Source organism: Arvicola amphibius, chromosome 8 (genome assembly GCF_903992535.2).
Source record: "Arvicola amphibius chromosome 8, mArvAmp1.2, whole genome shotgun sequence".
NCBI classification, from domain to species: Eukaryota; Metazoa; Chordata; class Mammalia; order Rodentia; family Cricetidae; genus Arvicola; species Arvicola amphibius.
In genome coordinates, this window is record NC_052054.1 from 53,186,943 (window position 1) to 53,208,121 (window position 21,179).

The window sequence follows — 21,179 nt, forward strand, 5'->3', positions numbered from 1 at the left end:
TCGTTCTTCCCTTCTGGCCAGGAGGGGTTCGCCGCACAGAAGGATGGATTATGTTTTTGTACGCAATCTGTTAGCCTGTGTCTTTTTATAGGTTAATTGAATCCATTGATATTAAGGGATATTAAGGACCAGTGAGGGCTAGTTCCTGTTATTTTTTCTTTTGTTGTTGTTGTTGGTATTGTGTGTGTGTTTTCCTTCTTTGGGATATGCTGCTGTGTGATCATCTATTATCTGTATTTTTGTGGATGTAGCTAACTTCCTTGGGTTGGAGTTTTCCTTCGAGTACTTTGTGTAGGGCTGAGTTTGTGGCTAGGTATTGGTTAAATCTGGTTGTTACTAAATGTCTTGTTTTGTCCGGCTATGGTGATTGAGAGCTTTGCTGGGTTTGTATCTGTGGTCTCTTAGTGTCTGCATAATGCCTGACCAGGACCTTCTGGCTTTCACTTGAAAAGTCGGGTGTAATTCTGATAGGTCTGCCTTAATATGTTACTTGGCCTTTTTCCTTTGCAGTTTTTTTTTTGTTTTGTTTTGTTTTGTTTTGTTTTTCGAGACAGGGTTTCTCTGTGGCTTTTCCTTTGCAGTTCTTAATAGTCTTTCTTTATTCTGTATGTTTAGTGTTTTGATTATTATACAGCAAGGGAACATTTTTTTTTTTGGTCCAGTCTGTTTAGTGTTCTGTAAGCTTTTTGTATTTTTATAGGCATGTCCTTCTTTAGGTTGGGAAAGTATTCTTTTATGATTTTGTTGAATATATTTTCGGCCTGTGAGCTGGACTTCTTCAATTCCTAGTATTCTTAGCTTAGGTCTTTTCTTGGTGTTCCAGATTTCCTGAATATTCTGTGTTAAGAATTTGTTGGATTTAACAACTTCTTTGACCAATGTATCTATTTGCTCTGTCATATCTTCAATGCTTGAGATTCTCTCTTCCATCTCTTGCATTCTGTTGTTTACGTTTGCTTCCATAGTTCCTGATCATTTACCCAGATTTTCCATTTCCAGATTTCTCTCTCTTTGTGTTTTCTTTTTTGCCTCTATTTAAGTTTTCAAGTTTTGAACTGTTTCTTTCATCTGTCTGATTACTTTTTCTTAGTTTTCTTTAAGGTATTTGTTGATTTCTTCCATTTTTTGTTTGTGTTTTCCTCTACTTCTTTAAGGGAATTTTTCATTTCCTCTTTAAGGATCTTAAGCAGCTTCATAAAGTTATTTTTAAGGTTGTTTTCTTCTGTTTTATCTGTGTTAGAATGCTCAGGTATTGCTGTTGTAGAAGCACTAGTTTCTGGTGCTGCTGTATTGCTCTTTATGTTGCTGAGTGTGTTCTTACCTTGTTGTTTACCCATTTCTTACTCCAATCAGAACAGGTTGACTATGTTTCAGGGGTGTCCCTTTTCCTCAACTGGTGTACTTGAGGGCTGTGGCTCTGTTGAATGCTTCTTCAGGTATAAGCAGGGCAGAGCCTTCTATAATTGTTTCCCAGGTGGCCACCATGCTGCTGATGCTTCCTCTCATTAAGAATGTAGCCTTACTGAGCCTCTCTCTATTGCTAGCCCCTTTGATGTTTATTTTATTTACAAATCGACAAGAAATTTAATAGAAAACGGACTGATTCATAAATACGTGAAAACTTCATTTTTCTGAAACTATGAAGACTTAACATCAAAATTGAGCAAGATAAAAAATTGAAAATCATTTTAAGTCTGGTATGTATTCCGTCCTAGAAAACCTCCAGCTGGGTGTTGGTGGTGCAAGCCTCTAATCCCAGCACTCAGGAGGCAGAGGCAGAAGAAGCTCAGAGTTCAAGGGCAGTCTGGTGAGTTCCATGACAGTCAGGGCTACACAGAGAAACCCCGTCTCAAAAAACCAAACCAAACAAAAAACAAAACCAAAAAACCCTCCACAGTTCTGCTAGTTCCAAAGAGTATAACATCACAGGACACAGCGATGACATGGGAGTGTGAAATACATGCAAAACCAGAAGTACGGAAACCCAGAGGGTAGGTAGGCTCTTTCATGCCACATGAAAAAGTGACCGTGCCTGTACCGTGGCACACACTTGTGAGGCCAGCATTCCCGAGGCTCTGGCAGGGAGAAAGCAGTGTGTCTGAGGCCATGCTGGGCTATGGTGTAAGACCCTAAAGAAAAAAAACGATCACCTAAATAAAAATTTTCCTTTAACAATCTACCTGTAACAGCTAAAATATTTTTACTCTTTTTTGTTTGTTTGAGGCAGGATTTCTCTGTTTAGCCCTGGCTGGCCTTAAACTTGCTGTGAAGACCAGTTTGGCCTCTATATCTTGAATGCTGAGGTGTGTGCTACCACCCAGGCTCTGACAGTTTATTAAGAGTAGTTTTCTGGTTTTTAAGATATTTTTATGATAAATGTGCAATACTTATTAGCTTGTTATATTAATCTTTAGCTTATGACAGAAGAAGCAATATTTTAAGAAATGACAAGTGACCTACGTAAGCTCAAAGAACAGCAGTAGACTCTTGGTTAATCGGTCTGTGAATAATCAGTGCATAATCATATTCTCTTCTCTGTAACAGCAGTAGGCTCTGTTCCATGCCGTTACAAATTTTCTGTAAAGCTTCATATTAATATTACCTTGGTTATTTGGACTATTAATCATTTTAGGAGGAGTGACTTCTGAATTCACAGGGTGGCCAATCTGAGATGTTTCATTCTTGATGAACGATGGGGGATACATTCTTTCTGGAGGGTTAAGATAGCTCCCAATTAGACTGGGCGATAATTCAGAATCCATGGTCTGTGGAAAACAAAAGAGACACAATATAGTGTCACTATTTCCATCTGAGGGACAGATTCATTACATAAAAATGATGCAACACAGTTATACACCACAAACTTATTTGTACAAACATCATAATTTCAACTAGATCAAACTGAGCAATAACAGAATGAAAAACGGCTATTGTGGTAGTTTGAATGTAATTGGCCCTCATAAACTTATAGGGAGTGGCACTATTAGGAGGTGTGGCCTTGCTGGAGTAGGCGTGGTCATGTTGGAGGAAGTGTGTCACTGTGGGGGCAGGCTTTGTTGAGGTTTCCTGTAATCAAGCTATGCCTAGTTCAATTCACTTCCTACTGCCTACAGATCAAAATGTAGGAAGGACTCTCAGCTCCTTCTCCAGCATGTCTGCCTGTGCACTGCCATGTCCTCTCATGATAATAATGGACTGAACCTCTGAACTATAAGCCCCCCAATCAAATGTTTTCCTTTATAAGAGTTGCTGTTGTCATGGTGTCTCTTCACAGCAACAGAAACCCTAAGACAGTCTTGCTCATAGACCACTCTGGTCATGAACTTATGAGCCTCCCTCCTCGGCCTACAGAGAACAGGGACTGCAGGTATGCATCATAATACATCTTGGAATTTCTATCTTATTTTTCATTTTCTTTGTTAGAGCCAGGGCCTTGCGTATGCCTCACAGGTAGAGAAAAATCTACAGCAGACTCAACACAGCCACTGACTTTTGTCTCTTGTAACCCACTAAAACAAGATTAAAACAATTTTCAAAGAAAAATAAAAGCATGCCAAGAAATCAGGAGAGTAACTACCATTCTCTGGAGAAGAGCAAGCAGGCAAATAAACGGCAATGAAAAGACAGACTCCCGGAACTACTTAACTTCAGGCCTCAGAAGCCCAAAGGCCTGGGAAGCAGCCACACCTCTTTAGGCAGCAGAAGACTGGAGGCTAGGGAAGCAGTGAGACTCAGAAGTAATTGCCTGCCAGCCCCACTCACTCCCAACCCCATCTCCTCAGCAGCCTTCATCCAGGTGCCTCCCCCTCAACTGGGAAGATGGCAAGTTTCTTTTCTTTTGTTTTTTTTCTCCTCCTACCTCTTTTCTTTTAAAAAGGAAATCAGAGTATCTCTAAGACAAGAGACACTAGGGTATCAGGTGGAGCAACTGTACAGAAACTGACCCACATGCAGATCCAGTGACTGCACCAGAGGTTTTCATTCAGTGAGCAATCAGATCCCCAAGAAGAGGGTAAAGAGCAAATTTTCAGCATCTCTGCAGCCATCCACCCCAGGACTGAGGTCCCCACTGGCCACTGAAGAACCAGTACTGGCTGCACTCACATTCATTACAGCAAACTTTTTAAAGTTAAGAGTTGTAGATTTTGGAGACAAAAAGCATTGTGCGCAGAACACTAAACAATGAAAATGCAAAGAGGCAAATGAAGGAAGAAAACCATTTAAGGAAGATCAAAAAGCATTCATCCAATGCGGGGGGGGGGGTAGAGCAGGAAAATGGTACCCGAAGGGATCAAACTGAGAACAAGTGATCCTTTAATATCTGTGAAGAATATTCTCTGTTCACACAGCATGAGGGCTGCTAGTCTCACTGATGAGATAAACTAACAGTCAAAATAAAAAGAGTGGGGAGCACGGAGACGAGTCAACGGTATACCCAGTCAAATTGGCCTGCTTAAGTCAGAACTAATACTAGACACAGAGATCTGCCTGTCTCTGCCTCCTGAGTACTGGGATTGGAGGTGCATGCCACCACTGCCTGGACAAAATCTATAAAATCACTAAAAGAAAAAAAATGTATAAAGAGCATCAAGAAATAAAAATTACTAAATAAAAAAGCAATATCAAATATGAATCTTTTCTATCAAAGACTATGAAACTTACATTCAAGAAAGGGAATAAAATCTTTATCTCCCGCTGATGCAGATATTTTAATCCCCACCCCCTATTTCTCCTTTCTAGGAATGTGATAGCCAGGAACAGTGACCCCTTTCTCCTTGGGGCAGTGACCCCTTTCCCATCCTTCATTTTCTGTGCTCCGGTTCTTTTCAGACTAGAGAGCAGAATAAGACTGTGAGTTTGAACCCCAATCAATGGGAAAAGTATAGCCACCGCCCCAGTAAAAACCAAATGTAATTCCTGCCTCAGTCTGTGCTGGCTCTTCCAGAGCACACCCTCTCGATCAGAAGTCAAGTCTGCCTGTCCAGACACTCAGCTGGAATGGTCTCTTTTTCTGTCTAGACACTCAGCTGGAATGGTCTCTTTCTCTGTCTAGACACTCAGCTGGAATGGTCTCTTTCTCTGTCCAGACACTCACCTGGAATGGTCTCTTTCTCTGTGATCCTGAGCCCATTTCTAACAGGTGTGCAGCAACTGAGAAGGTTACGCCCAAGGTCAGGCAGCTCCTAGAGAGCAGAGCTGTGAGTGCAGGAGGCCTAGGGCAGAGGAGCTGCTCTGTGGCAGAGGGCTGGCTGCCTTTGCAGGGGATCCGGATTCATGTCAGCACCCACCTGACTTGGCCGGTAACCACCCACAGCTCTAGCAGCTGACACCCTCTTGTGACCTCCAAAGGCACCGGGCACACACATGACACACTGACATACATGCCAGCAAAATACCTAAACACATACAATAAAAAATATATATCTTTTTTAAAGAGTGTTGGTCTATGTTGACAAACACTATGTCAACATCTTTGTCGATGTATGTTGGCTGTTTAGGGGGTTCAACACTTAAGAATAGTTTGAAGTAGAATAAACATTTGAAAGTCATTGATGTATAAATGAGTGTTCATTTAGAGCCCAGACATCTCTAAGTTACTTGATAAAGGATGCCTTCTAGGCCTGACCAGGTCCATAGAAACAAAAATATCTATTTTTAATTAACTCCTCAATTGAGTCTTATGCAAAATAAAGTTGAAGATCACCAAAGAGGAATCAACAAAGAAATGCCTCACACGACCTGGGGTTTATTGGAGGTGTCTGAATTGAGCAGGAACAATTGCTGAAAGAGATGATAAGGGTCTCAGCAAGAGTCTGATGGACAAAATATAGCCTCTGTTCTATTATAAAATGTGCTGTTCTTTTGTGTACCACAAGAAACAATTATTCCAAACACACACACACACACACACACACACACACACACACACACACACACGCACAAGCTGGAAGAGCATAAAGACTAAAGATGCGAAGAAGAATAAAGGAAAAAGAAACCCACCAGAAGTTGGCACAGGGTGGGTGAGATGGCACATTGGGTGAAAGCTCCCACCAAAGGACCTGAGTTTGCTCCCCAGAATCCACAAAGGTGGAAGGAGAGAGCCAACACTACAAAGCTGCCCTCTGACCTGCACATGCATAAGTGTGGCATATAAGTAACCCCCGTCACACACACAATAGTAATAAACAAACATTTTTCAAAACTAAAAAATAAATAATACAAAGGAAGGTTGAAAAGCAGATGGTAGATTTTTTTTCTCATTTTTTTTATTAAAAATTTCCATCTCCTCACCTCCTCCTCCCCCTTCCCTCCCCTCCCTTCCACCTATACCCCCACTCCGCCCCTCTCCAAGCCAAAGAGCCATCAGGGTTCCCTTCACTATGTTAAGTCCAAGGTCCTCCCAGCTCCCCCTAAGTCCAGGAAGGTGAGCAACCAAACTGACAAGGCTCACAGTGAGCCCGTCCATGCTGTAGAGTTCATGCTCATCGCCGTTGTCCTTGGTTTCTCAGTCCTCCTCCACCGTCAGCCACATTCAGAGAGTCTGGTTTGGTCCCCTGTTCCATCAGTCCCATTCCAACTTAAAACAACATTGAGATACCATCTTACACCTGTCAGATTGGCTAAAATCAAAAACACCAATGATAGCCTTTGCTGGAGAGGATGTGGAGTAAGGGGTACACTCATCCATTGCTGGTGGGAATGCAAACTTGTGCAACCGCTTTGGAATGCAGTATGGAGTTTTCTCAGGAAATTTGGGATCAACCTACCCCAGGACCCAGCAATCCCACTGTTGGGAATTTACCCAAGAGATGCTCAATCATATTACAAAAGCATTTGTTCAACTATGTTTATAGCAGCATTATTTGTAATAGCTAGAACCTGGAAACAACCTAGATACCCTTCAGTGGAAGAATGGTTGAAGAAAGTGTGGAATATATACATGCTAGAATACTACTCAGCAGTAAAAAACAATGACATCTTGAATTTTGCATGCAAATGGATGGAAATAGAAAACACCATCCTGAGTGAGGTAACCCAGACCCAAAAAGATGAACATGGGATGTACTCATTCATAATTGGTTTCTAGCCATAAATAAAGGACATCGAGCCTATAATTCGTAAAAAAAATCCTAGAGAAGATATATAAGAAGGTAAATCCAAAGAAAAACATATAGTTATCCTCCTGGATATTAGAAGTAGACAAGATTGCCGGACAAAAAATGGGAACTTGAGCCGGGCGGCAGTGGCGCACGCCTTTAATCCCAGCACTCGGGAGGCAGAGGCAGGCGGATCTCTGTGAGTTCAAGACCAGCCTGGTCTACAAGAGCTAGTTCCAGGACAGGCTCCAAAGCTACAGAGAAACCCTGTCTCGAAAAACCAAAAAAAAAAAAAAAAATGGGAACTTGGGGGTGGGGTGGGATGGGGGGATGGGGAGGGAAAAGTGTGAAGTGGAGGATGGGAAGAGCTTGGGGGAATAGGATGGTTGGGATATAGGAAGGGTGGATATGGGAACAAGGAATTATATATCTTAATTAAGGGAGCCATTCTAGGATTGGCAGAGACTTGACTCTAGAGGGGTTCCCAGGTGTCCAGGAAGACGCCCCCAGCTAGTTCCTTGGGCAGCTGAGGAGAGGGTGCCAGAAATGTCCAGATCCTATTGCCATACTCATGAATATCTTGCATATCACCATAGAACCTTCACCTGGCATTGGATGGAGAAAATGACAGAGCCCCACATAGAAGCACTGGATTGAGCTCCCAAGGTCCTGATGAGGAGCAAAAGGAGGGAGATCATGAGCAAGGAAGTCAGGACCGTGAGGAGTGCGTTTACCCATTGAGACGGTGGGACAGATCTAACCGGAGACCAGATGGTAGATTTTTATATAACACTGATGCTCTGGGGCTGGGGAGATGAGTCAGCAGTAACTGCTTGATACGCAAGCAGGAGAACCCTAGTCTGAGTAGGCAGAACCCACAAAAGGCTGGCTGCTTAGTGCCTGTGATGCCAGCACTCCAGTAGGACAGGGGCAGAGACAGGGGGGTCCCCGCAAGTGGCAGGCCACCTAGTCTGGCATAGGTAGCTCACAAAGAGACCCTGTCTCAAGGTAAAAGGCAAGGTGTGACAGCCAGAAGTCCTCTGACCTCCACAAACAAGCTGTGGCATGTGGCCTCTCTCTCTCTCTCTCTCTCTCACACACACACACACACACACACACACACATACACACACACACACGCATATACGAATACATATACACATGCATACATAAACACACATATGATATTAAAAAGGAAAGAGTTAAGATTCTAACACAGCTCTGCAACTTGAGTTCATACTGTCAGCAAGGCCAAAAACAAAACCACAAAATAAATTTCAAAATCTTTTAGACAGGAATTTAATTTAAAACAGTCCCAAAGGGTAAGGGTGTAACTCAGTCATAGAGTACATTCTTAGCATGTGGGGGTCCTTGGTTTGACCTCTAGTATCTCCCCCAAAGAAGGTATCAAGTCGGTGCCATGAGTAACTGGGAGAGGCAATTACAGGCCCTTTCTGAAGTGATTTGTCTTTAATCTGAGCCAATTATAAACTGTCTCCCCACTTAGAAATTCTTAGAACTGCCAAAACACCAAAGTACAAGCTAGTCTGAATGCTCAGAATCATATTTCTCGAGTGTGGGGCATATTTTGGGGCTCTCATTTTTTACAAAAATTTTGATTTGTTTATTAGGTACAAAACAGACTTTTTAAAGCACAAAAATTCTTTTTCCTTCTCATCACATTTAGCCATTTTAAAAAGTATTTTACTTTCTAGCTGTGTGTGTATATATCTATATCTATATTTATATCTATATCCCTCTCTCCTCTCTCCCTCTCCCTCTCCCTCTCTCTCTGTGTGTGTGTGTGTGTGTGTGTGCTGAAGAGGCCAGGAAGAGGTATCGGGTCCCTTGACACTAAAGTTACAGGAGTTAAAGGATGCCGATGCTGGGAACTGAACCCAGACCCCTGGAAGAGCATCTTGGCTGCTGAGCCATCACCCCAGCCCCACATTAGCCATTCTTATAAAAAGTCCCTTCTATTAAAAATAACAAACAAAACAGCAAAACCAGAGCAAAATTAAATGGCTCACACTAGCACTCTCTGGGATTTCAGGACAGATGGCAAATCCTGCACAGGCCCTGGTAATGGTCCAGACACAACAGGATGAAGAGTCAGCTTTGTTCTTGCCAAGGGTCATGATTTACAGTCCCACTATGACAAACTGTATTCTTCCTTGAACTCAAAGCCACCAACTTAATAGTCTCATTATATTCAGAGTATCCTGGCTCTTAAATAAAAACAAAACAAAACTAACCCCTTCCTTCTCAATGACACATTTTATTTTAGTACAGTTCTAGTTCAAACAGATTCGCCACTTTTTCCAGTGAGTGTAGAAACACTGAACAAATTACATACCACATTTGTTCTGGAAGCTTGTAAAACCACAAATTCCACTGTATAACAAGCACATCACCCGATAGTTATTACCAGAGGACTAAGAGTCCATCAGTGAAAACAAGCACAGCCGAGAACTGATGGCTATAGGGAACTTCTGAGGTCAGATGTGTGACCTTCCAAATAAACCCAGTAGACACAACCAGGCTGTCCCCTGGCTGCGTCAGACAGAGGCCCTCGACTCTCACATCGCCACCCCGTGTGTAGCAGTTCCTATCTCTGGGACTGACTTCTGCCCAGAGCACCACCTCACTCAGGAAAGCTGTAGCCTACCTAGGAGAAAACAGGAACACATCCTGTACATAGACATGTACGTACAGGGATTTGAAGTTGCTGTTGTTTTGAGACAGGGTTTCTCTGTGTGGACCAGGCTGGCCTCGAATTCAGAGATCCGCCTGCCTCTGCGTCCACAGTGCTGGGATTAAAGTCATGTGCGGCTAATACAGAGAATTTTCTAAGGCATAGAAAGTTAAGTAGCATTTCCCACAGCCTTATCTTCAGCTAAAGTTTTCTTTCCCATAGACACACAGGAGCACGGGCTCTTCACTGCCACTGCTTCTCCTAGTCAGGTTACAGCACTGCTTCTATGTGGATCTGAGGAAATTCTACTTTTAAAACTAAGTTTTATTATTATCTTTATTTTATGTATATGGGAAGTTGCCTACATGTATGTCTGTATATCACAAGTATGCCTGGTGTCCACGGGGACCAGAAGAGGGAATTATATCTCTAGAATTGTGTAGCAGGTCTTTCTTGTAAGACTTTCTTTGGACCACCAGCCTCCAAATAATGATACAGAGACTTATTATGAAAGTGTGGTCTTTAGTTTAGCTCTTAAATTAACCTGTTTCTATCTATGTTCTGCCATGTGGCTTTTCACCTCTCCACCACTGACTTCCTCAGTGTCTTGGGGGAGAATCCTGCAGGCCTAGATTCTAACCTTGAGTTCCTCTCTCTCTTCCTGGAAGTCCCACCTATTTTCTCTTGCCTGGCTATTGGCCATTCAGCTCTTTATTAGACAATCAGGTGCCTTAGGCAGCACCGCAAGACAGCGATACATCTTTACACAGTTTGCTCAAAAGTCCCACAACTCTCAAAGAACTAATAAAATATTTTTATGTATAAAAATGGTTCATAACATAGAGAGCTCCTAGAAATTTGTTGAAAAGAAGATGTCTCTAGGTGATAAAGATCTTACACAAAGGGTACAAATTAAAAGGCATTTCTGGACTGCTATCTGTGAACTATGCCTGCAGCCTTCTCAGTTCTAAAGACAACAGCAACCAACAATTCTTAAAGCATAAAAAGACAATTATTTATAGATCAAAGCACTTTTCTTTTGGTGACTTTCCTGTCAACCAGCAGGTAATGCAGGGAAAGGTTCTTCAGATTCTAGAAGCATGTAGATCTTTTAGAGGTCACTGATTCAGTCCTTACCATTATAGGGTGTGCGTGTGTGTGTAGAATGTGGTATGTGCAGGTATGTGTGCCTATAGGTATACGTACACATATGTGGCGACCAGAAGCCAGATAAAGATGTCAGGTGTCCTGCTCTATTATTCCACCTTATTCCCTTGAGACAGGGACACTCATAGAATCTGGACATATGCTAATGGCCAGCAAGCCCCGTGACCCTCCTATTTCTGACTGTAATATTGCAGGGTTAAAGTATACACACAGCTCATCCAATTTACATGGTGCTCGTGAAGCAAGTGAGTGCTTGTACAGCAAGCATTCGTGTCCACTAAGCCATCTCAAAGCCCACAGTGTCTTAGAGTGATCACTACTGTGGGATCCGCTTATACACTAATTCTTTTCTTAGGCATCTCCGAATAGAGCTGAATCTCCATGGCTTCATTAAGGAACATGATGAACGGAACCAGGGTTCTTTCCTGTTTCTGATAGTTACTTGCTATATAATCTTAGCTTCGTCACTCCCCTTCTCTTACTCCTAAAAGACATCAAGTATTATGTAGTTATAGAGTGGTAGGAGCAGCCATGACAGAGGCCTTTACCATCCTTTCCTGGGTGTTTCCTCAGAACTGAGTTCTACATTTTCATGGTTCTATTCTTATAGAATAACAGATAACCTGTATTTTTTTGTAGACAGGTAGCATAATGGTTTTAGGAGCAGGCCTTCTTGTAGATGAATCATGTGGTATCCTAACAAAGTTTCTCAGATGTCCCCTCTATCTATAAAGTAGGAATCAAAAAATTACCTACTTATTTGAAAGTTCTACATGTAGTGAATTAACACAATGTAGCTGAGTAGAGCAGACTGGCCTCAAACTCACAGAGATCCACCTGTCTCTGCCTCCTGAGTCCTGGGATTTAGAGGTGTGCACCATCACTGCCTGGTGAGCTTGGTATTTTTAAAACAAATGTTCCAAAACATTGTAGTTATTATAATGGGCAGTGAATATCTGTGATCTATATATCCCAAATCTGAAAGCTTTGAGTATCATATTTATGCTCAAAATGGTTTTTTATCAGGGATATTCAACTGGTAAAGTCAGTACACACATTCCAAAATCTAAAGCATCAAATGTGTGTTCCCAAGTACTTCAGATAAAGAAGACTCAGCCTAGGTTGGGTAGGTGGCTCATTTGGTAAGTGCAACATAAGGACTTGAGTTTGGATCCCCAGCACCCAAAAGTTGAATGTGATGGCAGACATAATCCTAGAGTATGATTGTATATGTGCAAACAATGCCTGCACGGTGGGGAGCAGAGACTCAGGTCCTCAGAGCTCATCAGTCAGTCCATCTAGACAGTCACTGAGCTAGCGAGGTGGAGCAGATGGAGGAAAATGCCTGACATCAACTGTTGGCGCGCGCGCACACACACACACACACACACAGAATTCTTACTCAACCTACATTACCCAAAACTGCTTATGCCCAATACTGTATAAGTAAAAATCACAGACGTACCTAATGATACCGAGAGACTACAAAATAGGAAAATCCCATTGAACTCTCAAAACTTAAGTTATCCACTCCCCCTCCACCCCTTTTTGTTTTGAGACAGGTCTAACTCTGTACCCTGGCTCCTTGGAATTTGCTATGTAAACCAGGTCGGCCACCCGCCCCTGCCTCCCGAGTGCTGGGATTGTTGGTGTGAATCACCACGCCCGGCTAGGACCATTCTTTTTAATATCAGATCAGACCTATGCTATGTCTCCAGTGGGTGATTTTTAAGCGGCACAGGAGACAACTTTTCATGAAACAGAATGCTCAATTCCCACACTTACCTGTCATCATTTTCATGGCTACACACAAACCCAAGCTTTACACCTAATGCCTTCCCCAGCTCCCCATTTCCTTCTCCTTTCAGCATGAGAATCAAACCCAGGCTTTTTGGCACATGCCACAGCACCGAGTTAAGTCTCCAGTTCCTAGGCCACCTGTTCTTGAGTGACAGTATCACTCTGGGGTATGTTCTGATTTATTTGGTTTTTTTGTTCATTGTTTCTGCACAGACACCACTTTTTAAAAATTAAAAAAAATAAGAACTACTTTAATTTTTTCAATTTTAACAATGCATTAACATCTACCTAAACATCCTACAGGTACCTAAAACTTATGTCCAGAGTGTACATGTAACCTTCCTTCTAGAAACTGCTTTTCCTCCTATATTTTTTCACTTAAAAATTTTTGTATGTGTATGAGTGTTTTGCCTGGATGTATGTTTGTGCACCACATGCTGCCTGTTACCCATGGAAGTCAGAAGAGGGCTTCGGGTCTCCTTGGACAGGAGTTATGATGGTTATGAGCTTCCGTGTAGGAGCTGGTGGTGTGTTGCTTTTATTGGTTGAATAAGGAGGCTGCCTTGGCCTTTTGATAGGGCAGACTAGGTAGGTGGAGTAGACAGAACTGGATGCTGGGGAAAAAGACAGACAGGCAGACACCATGAATCTCCGGCCTGAGATGGACGTAGGCTAGAATCTTGCTGGTAAGCCACAATCATGTGGTGATACACAGATTTAATAGAAATAGTTAATCAAGATGTGAGAGTTAGCCAATAAGGGGCTAGAGCTAATGGGCCAGGCAGTAATTTAATTAATACAATTTCTGTGTGGTTATTTCGGAGGTTAAACTAGCCGAGCGGCGGAACGTGGCCTGTTCCTTCTACTACAGCTGGGAATTGAACTCCCGTCCTCTGGAAGGGCAGCAAGTACTCTTAACCTGTGAGCCAAGACTCTGCCCTGCCCCTTCCTATATTCTTAATCTCATAAAGCAGCATTACCTCCCTGGACTTCAACCCTCAAGTACCAAGGATTTCAGCACCTGCCATGTTGCTCAAATCAACCATCCTTCATCACCAACTAGGTATACTATCTCAGAGCCCCTGGAGGGATTCTCTTGTTACTAATCCTGTCTTAGTTTAAGTATCTCATTGTCTCTCTGTCTCTCTAGAGCATAAGAAGATCAAAACTCGGCGTCATTTCAAATTCTTCAGGAACTGCTTAGTGCCTCCAGAACAAAGATGAAGCTGCTTGTCAGGGGCTCGCAGGCCTTGGTGACTGCTGGTCCTCTCATGTCCCTCCTGCCCACACTGCTCCCTCTTCCTGAAACACTGGGCCTCTGAACACATGCCTGTAATCCAGCACTCTCAAGGCAGAGAGAAGAGGGGACGATCAGAAGTTCAAGGTCATTATCCTTGGCTGCTTGGCTATTTCAAGGCCAGCCCGAGTTATACAAGACCCTGTCAATAACAAAACAGACAGGGAGGAAGCCCATTCATAAGTCCTCTTCATCACACTGTAAGCCTCGAGGGGAGGGGTCGTAATGGAATGTTCACAACTGGAGCAGATGAAAAGCAATGAGGTATTAAGATAATCCTGTGAAGAGTCACCTCACTAGCTGGGGATGTAGCTCAGGGGCAGAGTGACTGACAGGCATACAGAAGCGCACTTCAATTTAAGGTAAGTGGAAGTTGTCCATGTTATTCCCACTGCAGCTAGACAATGTCTGAATAACTCAGCACGGTTGTCAGGATACCAGTCCCCTTGGTACTGACAGGGCCACGTTTTTCCCTTCAGTTCTTGGAGGAAGCCCTCTGAGCCTGAACTGCCCTGGCGTTTGGCTCGTCTGTCTGAGATAACAAGTGTTCTGGAGGGCTGACATCGTCTGTTGGTGGAGAGAGGTACTGATAGGGTCGTCTGATAGACATCATTAAGCCTGCACTATTTTTCAAGCAGAGTTGTTGGCACAGCTGCTGATGTCTGAGGAATGGAATATGTTGTTGCTTAGCACAGAGGGCAAAGGACAAAGCCCATTTTTTTTTTGTCCAGTTGAGATGGAAGCTTAACTTGATCACAGTAAAATTTATTTAAAATCTACCCACAAAAGATATTATTCCAATTCCACACTCATTTCCAGTGCACCCCCTTTACTTACCTGGCCAGGCCAAATGCTGAAATGCGGAGGGCCTGCTATTGTCTACCTAACAGCAACATCTCACAGCCTACTAGAAAAGACCCTGTGAGCTGGGTGTGGCGGTGCATGCACATCTGTAACCCCAGTGCCCGGGAGATGGAAGCAGAAGAATCGCAAGAATGAGGCCAGCATTCCCACACAGGTGAGTTCTAGCCGGCACGAGATAACGGGAGACCCCATCTCTAAAACAAACAACAACGAAAACTACCAGGTGTCTGGAATCCCTATTTCTTGAGAGACTGAGGTGAAGTCTATCACTTGAGTTCAGGATTCGAGCTCAGCCTTAACAACAGAGTGAAGACAGTGTCTCAAGAACAAACAATCAAAGCCTTATGAATTGGGCATCAAGGTGCATACTTTTAATCCCAGCACTTGAAGGCAGAGACAGGCAGATTTCCATGGGTTCAAGGCCAGCCTGGTCTACAGAATGAGTTTCAGGACAGACAAGCTAGAAAGGAAGAAAAATGAAGCCCTGTTCAGAGGAAGCTACACATTACAGGCCATCACTGCTCCCAGGAGTCTCTCATTCCACACAGGGACTATTTCATGTCAACATAATTCACTTCCTATAAAAGTGTCTTTTGCTGCGTAGTGGTGGCAAATGCCTTTAATCCCAGCACTCGGAAGACAGAGACAAAGGGATCTTTGGGCTCAAGTCCAGCCTGGGCTACAGAGTGTCCAGGACAGCAGGGCTCCCCTGCCAAAAAAAAAAAAAAAAAAAAAACCAGTGTGTTATTTTCAGTTTTCAGTCCCTAAAATGCCTAACACATGCCAAACCACTAGGAGTTAGAAAAGGAAGAGAAAGAGGTCACAGTGTTGATGGCAGAAACCAATGCAATGCCCGTCAACCTGGGCCCCTGAACTTGGTATAAACTATTACCAGGCAATTCGGTATTCCACAAAAAGGAAGGTGGGATCTGCAAAGCTGCTTTTATCACAGGAGTTAGCCAAATTTGCTGGTCCAGTCCAGACTAGCCAGGGCCAATAGGTCAAGGCCTCTTTTATTTACTATGACCGACTTTTATCCTTCAGTGAAGTTTCTCCTGGGCATAGTAGTACAAACTTCCATTTCAGTACTTGAAGACCTGAGGTGAGAAAATAAGGCCAAGTGGGGAGACACAGTGAGTTCAAGATCAGCCTGAAGCTACCTGGCCCATCTCAAAACAGAGCAAAGCAAAGCAACACTCTGCCCTGCCACCCCAGATGGGAACTTGCTATCCAGTTACAAATCACAGTTAATAAAATACAAAGAAAGGTTGTAAAACCGCAAAGCTAAGAAGAGGCATGCACCATGGTATGTTCAATTATAGACAATATTTTCTGTATATGAATACTGCTACAGTTTCTCAAAATTAAATTATACATTAGCCTGTGAGACTTCACTGTGCTAGCTCAGACACTAGAGTATGCCCAGAAAGGGATTTGACAATTAATTATATTCACATACTCTTCCTTTAAAAAATAATAAATGCTCATTCTACAGAACTTGGAGATTACACTAGAAAATAAAAATCAGCATAAAATTTACCAATTTTGTATTATTCTGGTCTACATAGTAAGTTCCAGGACAGCCAGGTCTATGTAGAGAGACCCTGTCTTAAGAAACAAAAACAAACAAAAACTAAGATTTTTATATTAGCTCAGTCTTACCATTTAAACCAAAGTTGAGATTGAAATACATGTTCTTGTAAGTTGTTTTTTATTTAATGTAACATAATAAATGGTTACATGTACATTATTTGATTAAAGTATAATTTTTAAAGAGCATATAAATATTTATGCAAGTTATTTTCTCATTAAGATATATTTAACCAATAATGTTAGGTATGTGACAATTTTAATGCCTAAAACTGTTTCAAAGTAAAGCATTATTAGAGCCTTTAAGACTTAACCAAAGGTCTTAATTGTTGCTATGTCCTATGACTAGTTCTCTCACAAAAATACTCTATTTTAGAAAAATTTCTCTAAGTTATATCTTCTCAAATGCTTTTGGAAACTACAACTGAGTAGAAATAGAATCTATAAAAACATTAAAGTAGAAATGAGGGGCTGGGGCAGCGCTCAGCAGTTAAGAGCATTGGCTGTTCTTGAAGACTGTGGAAGACATCCCTGTCTGGTCAGAGGTTACAGCCTCCCCAGGGCCTAGCAGTTTATCTCAATAGCTAGGCCAGGAGCTCCCTCCCTCCAGCAAAGCTTCCTGCTGTCTACCTGCCCTTGTCTGGAGAATGTCCCTTGGCCTGGACTGCTGACCTTATCTAAAAGCTACCACTCACCAGATGCCTGGCTCATCTTTAGCTTGACCCTCGGCACGGATCCCTGCTGAGAAGGCCTGTGCTATAGGACTCTACTGCCATATACTAAGTCTTGTGTTAGGAGCATGCCACTTAATGCAAATTAGGTTTGCTCCCAGGCTCCCCAATCCTATATATTCCTTATACTATGGAACAAAATTCAGCTGATTCACTGAAATCTGTCTCCTGGAGGGCTATCTCCACTTGCGTTCATGGGCGTCCAAAGCTTTCTGTTGCCCCATCTGCCTCTCTCCCCTCTTGGCCTAGTGGCCAAGAGGCCAATAGGGAATGAAGACCCTTCACAAAGACCAATATTCGATTCCCAGTGCCCACATAGTGGTTCACAACCATCTGTAACTTCAGTTTCAGGAAATCTGTAGCTTCTATGAACACTGCATTCTTGTGGTACACAGATAGAGAAACAAGTTAAAAACCCATGCACATCAAATAAAAATAAAGGAAAATATTTTAAAAAAAATAAGTAGGAATGAAACTTCTAGGTTAATACCAGCTTGAGTCTTACATGTCCTATGACCCAAGATTGCTGCTTCCAGCTAGCTTTCCAAGTGCAGGAAGGTGCTACATACACTACTAGAAGAGAAAAGTAATCATCAGTCGGACCCAGCCGTGAACCCTGAGAACTACAACAGTGACTGGCCTGGGAAGACATGGGCACTGCATGAACATCAGTAGGCTAGCCAACCACTTTCTGATTGGATTTAAGCTCCACAGGATGAAACCCATACTTTGCACCATGATCCAAGAGTCTTTGGCTAGACAGGCCGTAGGCCCTAGGGAAAACCCTACTACTATTCTTTTGCTAAAAGCATAAGTATTAAAGCAACTCTCAATGACTTATTGTCATATCTATACTGCATCTCTCAATCCTCACCTGAGGAGCTTCTATTCGCAGTAGACAGTGTTTAAGACCGACATCCATAACTGGCCAAGGTGCTGAGAACAAGAGTCTGCCAAATGTTCAGCTCTAAATGGAACCCAGATCTGCACCCCCTTCTCTCAAGGCTCCAGAATCACTGTGGAGGGGGGGCAGCAAGAGTAAGAACCAGAGGCAGTGGATAACTACAAGGAAGTAGTGTCTTTTTGGTTTTTTTTTTTTTTTTTGGTTTTTTTTTTGGTTTTTCGAGACAGGGTTTCTCTGTAGCTTTGGAGCCTGTCCTGGAACTAGCTCTTGTAGACCAGGCTGGTCTCGAACTCACAGAGATCCGCCTGCCTCTGCCTCCCGAGTGCTGGGATTAAAGGCGTGCGCCACCGCCGCCCGGCGGAAGTAGTGTATTTTGAGCACAGCTGGACAGCTACACATGTAAATTCACAGCTGCAACAGCATGTACAAGGCTTGTGTAAGCCCAAGACATAAGCAAACTCAACATGGAGACTGGAATCAGCATACAAGTCCACACTAAGCATGGAGCTGCTGGGAACTGTAAACGTCTAGGGGAGGGAGAAACAGCTTTCTCTAAAAGCTCCTGGTAGGTAGAACACACACCAGTAGAAGATCACACATCCAAGAATATATGGGCAGCACAAATTAGTCTTGACAGCTTGAAAAAATAAACAGAGCTAGGCCTGGTAGTGCACACCTTAACTTTCAGCACAGTGAGGCAGAGGCAACCGGATCTCTGTGAGTCTGAGGGTAGCCTGGTCTACATAGTGAGTTCCAGAATAGCCAGGGCTATATAGAGGAAACCCTGCCTCAAAAATAAGAAAGTAAGCAAAGAAAGAAAAGAAGGAAGGAGGGAAGGAGGGAAGGAAGGAAAGGAAGGAAGGAAGGAAGGAAGGAAGGAAGGAAGGAGAGAGAGAGAGAAAGGAAGGAAGGAAAGAAAGAAAAGGAAGACACAAAGTTGAGTGAGTAGGGAGCAGTGAGATCTGGAAAGAGCTGGGAGTGGTAATATCATCAAAACACATTTCATGAAACTCTCAGTGAACTAATAAACAGTATATGAAACATTAAAGAGGATTTGTGGCTGATAACCATCCATTCTAGTTTCAGGGGATCCAATGCCCTCTTCTGGCCTCTGAGGACACCAGGAACACATGTGGTACATGTACATACAAACGTTCAGGCAAAACATCCATTCATCTAAAATAAATGTGTAAATCTAAAAAATTAATCACCAAAGTTTTTTCTCAAAATGTTATATTTTATACTAATTTATTTTCTTAAAATAATACATTTAAGGCAAAATTTGGTAAGTCTATATTCCCCAAGTTGCAGTAGGTGGGTCAACTATTATAGCTGCTCATGGCACATGCATGCCCGCTTAAGTTCAACATTTTCCCACTCTAGGAGTATGCAAACAGGAATATTTATGGTAAGGTACAATTTGTAACTTTCCAAAGAAAACAAACATAACTACTAGAATTATTTTCCTACAAACAGACCTACTGCAGAGATCACAACAGAGACAAAACATAAAATATTTTTAAAATGATGGCCTGGAGTAAATTCTGTTCTCCCCACTAAAGAAAACACACACACACACACACACATACACACACACACACACAAAATCACAAATATTTTCTTCCCTCTCCCCATCCAATAATGTCCCTCTATTTCTTGTAACAATGAATGAAATTACCAACAGATAGTTATTGAAGTTACTGATTTATAACTTTTATGAAGTCAATTGTCATTAATTTGCCAGTATTTTATTGCATATATTAATTAGAATTTATCTCACTTAATTATTAATGCTATTAATAAAATATTTTTAGCAATGGATGTACAATTTATTCTACAGTTCTTTAAAAGCAAGAACTACATTTTACTCATTAACCATTTACTGGACTTCTTAGTAGTTGTTCAATAAGTTTTATTTATTTACTTATTTGTTCATTTATTTTGAGACAGGGTCTTACTATGTAGCCTTAGCTGACCTGGAACTCAAATTCACAGAGATCCCTCTGGCTCCTGAGTACAGGAGTTAAAGGTGTTTGCCATTATGCTTAGTGCATTTGCTATTTATTTATTTATTTATTTATCGAGACAGGGTTTTGCTGTAGTTTTAAAGACTGTCCTGGAACTAGCTCTTATAGACCAGGCTGGCCTCGAACTCACAGAGATCTGCCTGCCTCTGCCTCCCGAGTGTTGGGATAAAGGCCTGCGCCACCACTGCCTGCCAACTTGAGTATATTTTGTTTTATATATTTTTACTATATTAACTGAACTAAAAATAACAAATGCAGCCATTAATGCAGTAACATTTAGACGAGCATTGCTCACAAATTAGATTGGCAGGAAGTCTTAGAAAGAAGATTGCTAAGGCTGAGCTCCGGGAAGACACAGGGAGATGGGCAATTCCATTTCCCCAGGAACTGGTAGATAAACTCAGGAGGAGGTCAATTTTATGAAGTCTGAAAGAACTTGTGTGTTTGTCAAGTAGTATATGATTTTGGAGCACAATTTGAAACTGTGATAGGGATGCTATGAATACCATCTGATCCCACAAACGCAGTTTTCAGTGTCTATGCATGGACTCTACAGCAAGGGTAGACCCTCACAAGAGATCTGTATAATGACAGCCACTGTAGTTCCGCTTGCAATTAAATACATACATATTGACCAGAACTTGGAAAATAAATTGTTCTATTCATATAGTGAAACGTTATACAGTTTCTAAAATTAAAAACCAATAGAGTCACAATAACAACATAGACAAACTCTGGAGCCCTTGCTGAGCAGAGAGAAAAGCAAGTTAGAAAACAATGGCTATCCTAAGCTATCCTCTGTGTGAAACCATTAGACAACATTCACAATGCCAAGGACACTCGGACAATGCATGCGATGCTCCCTTTTCATTGGGAAAAAGGACACAAACCAAGGGAGCCAACAACTGACACTGTTCACTGCAGATGGTAGACAGTTCATACTATTACTGGTATTTTTAAAGTTTTGTTTGGATATTTATGTGTGTATTCACGTACGAGACTAATTG

General features: G+C 42.2%; 1 protein-coding gene across 5 annotated transcripts in view; it reads right to left on the reverse strand.

The window, feature by feature from the left end:
* Cep57l1 (centrosomal protein 57 like 1) overlaps window positions 1-21,179 on the reverse strand; it is a 60,430-nt gene that overhangs the window by 29,103 nt on the left and 10,148 nt on the right. For 3 of the 5 annotated variants that reach the window (XM_038340789.1, XM_038340786.1, XM_038340785.1), the window contains exon 2: window positions 2,603-2,765. In XM_038340789.1, coding sequence (XP_038196717.1) covers window positions 2,603-2,765 — 163 coding nt within the window. Of the gene's footprint in view, window positions 1-2,602; window positions 2,766-15,812; window positions 16,018-16,460; window positions 16,486-21,179 lie in introns of those variants that run through there. The other 2 variants (XM_038340788.1, XM_038340787.2) reach the window with 2 other exon arrangements.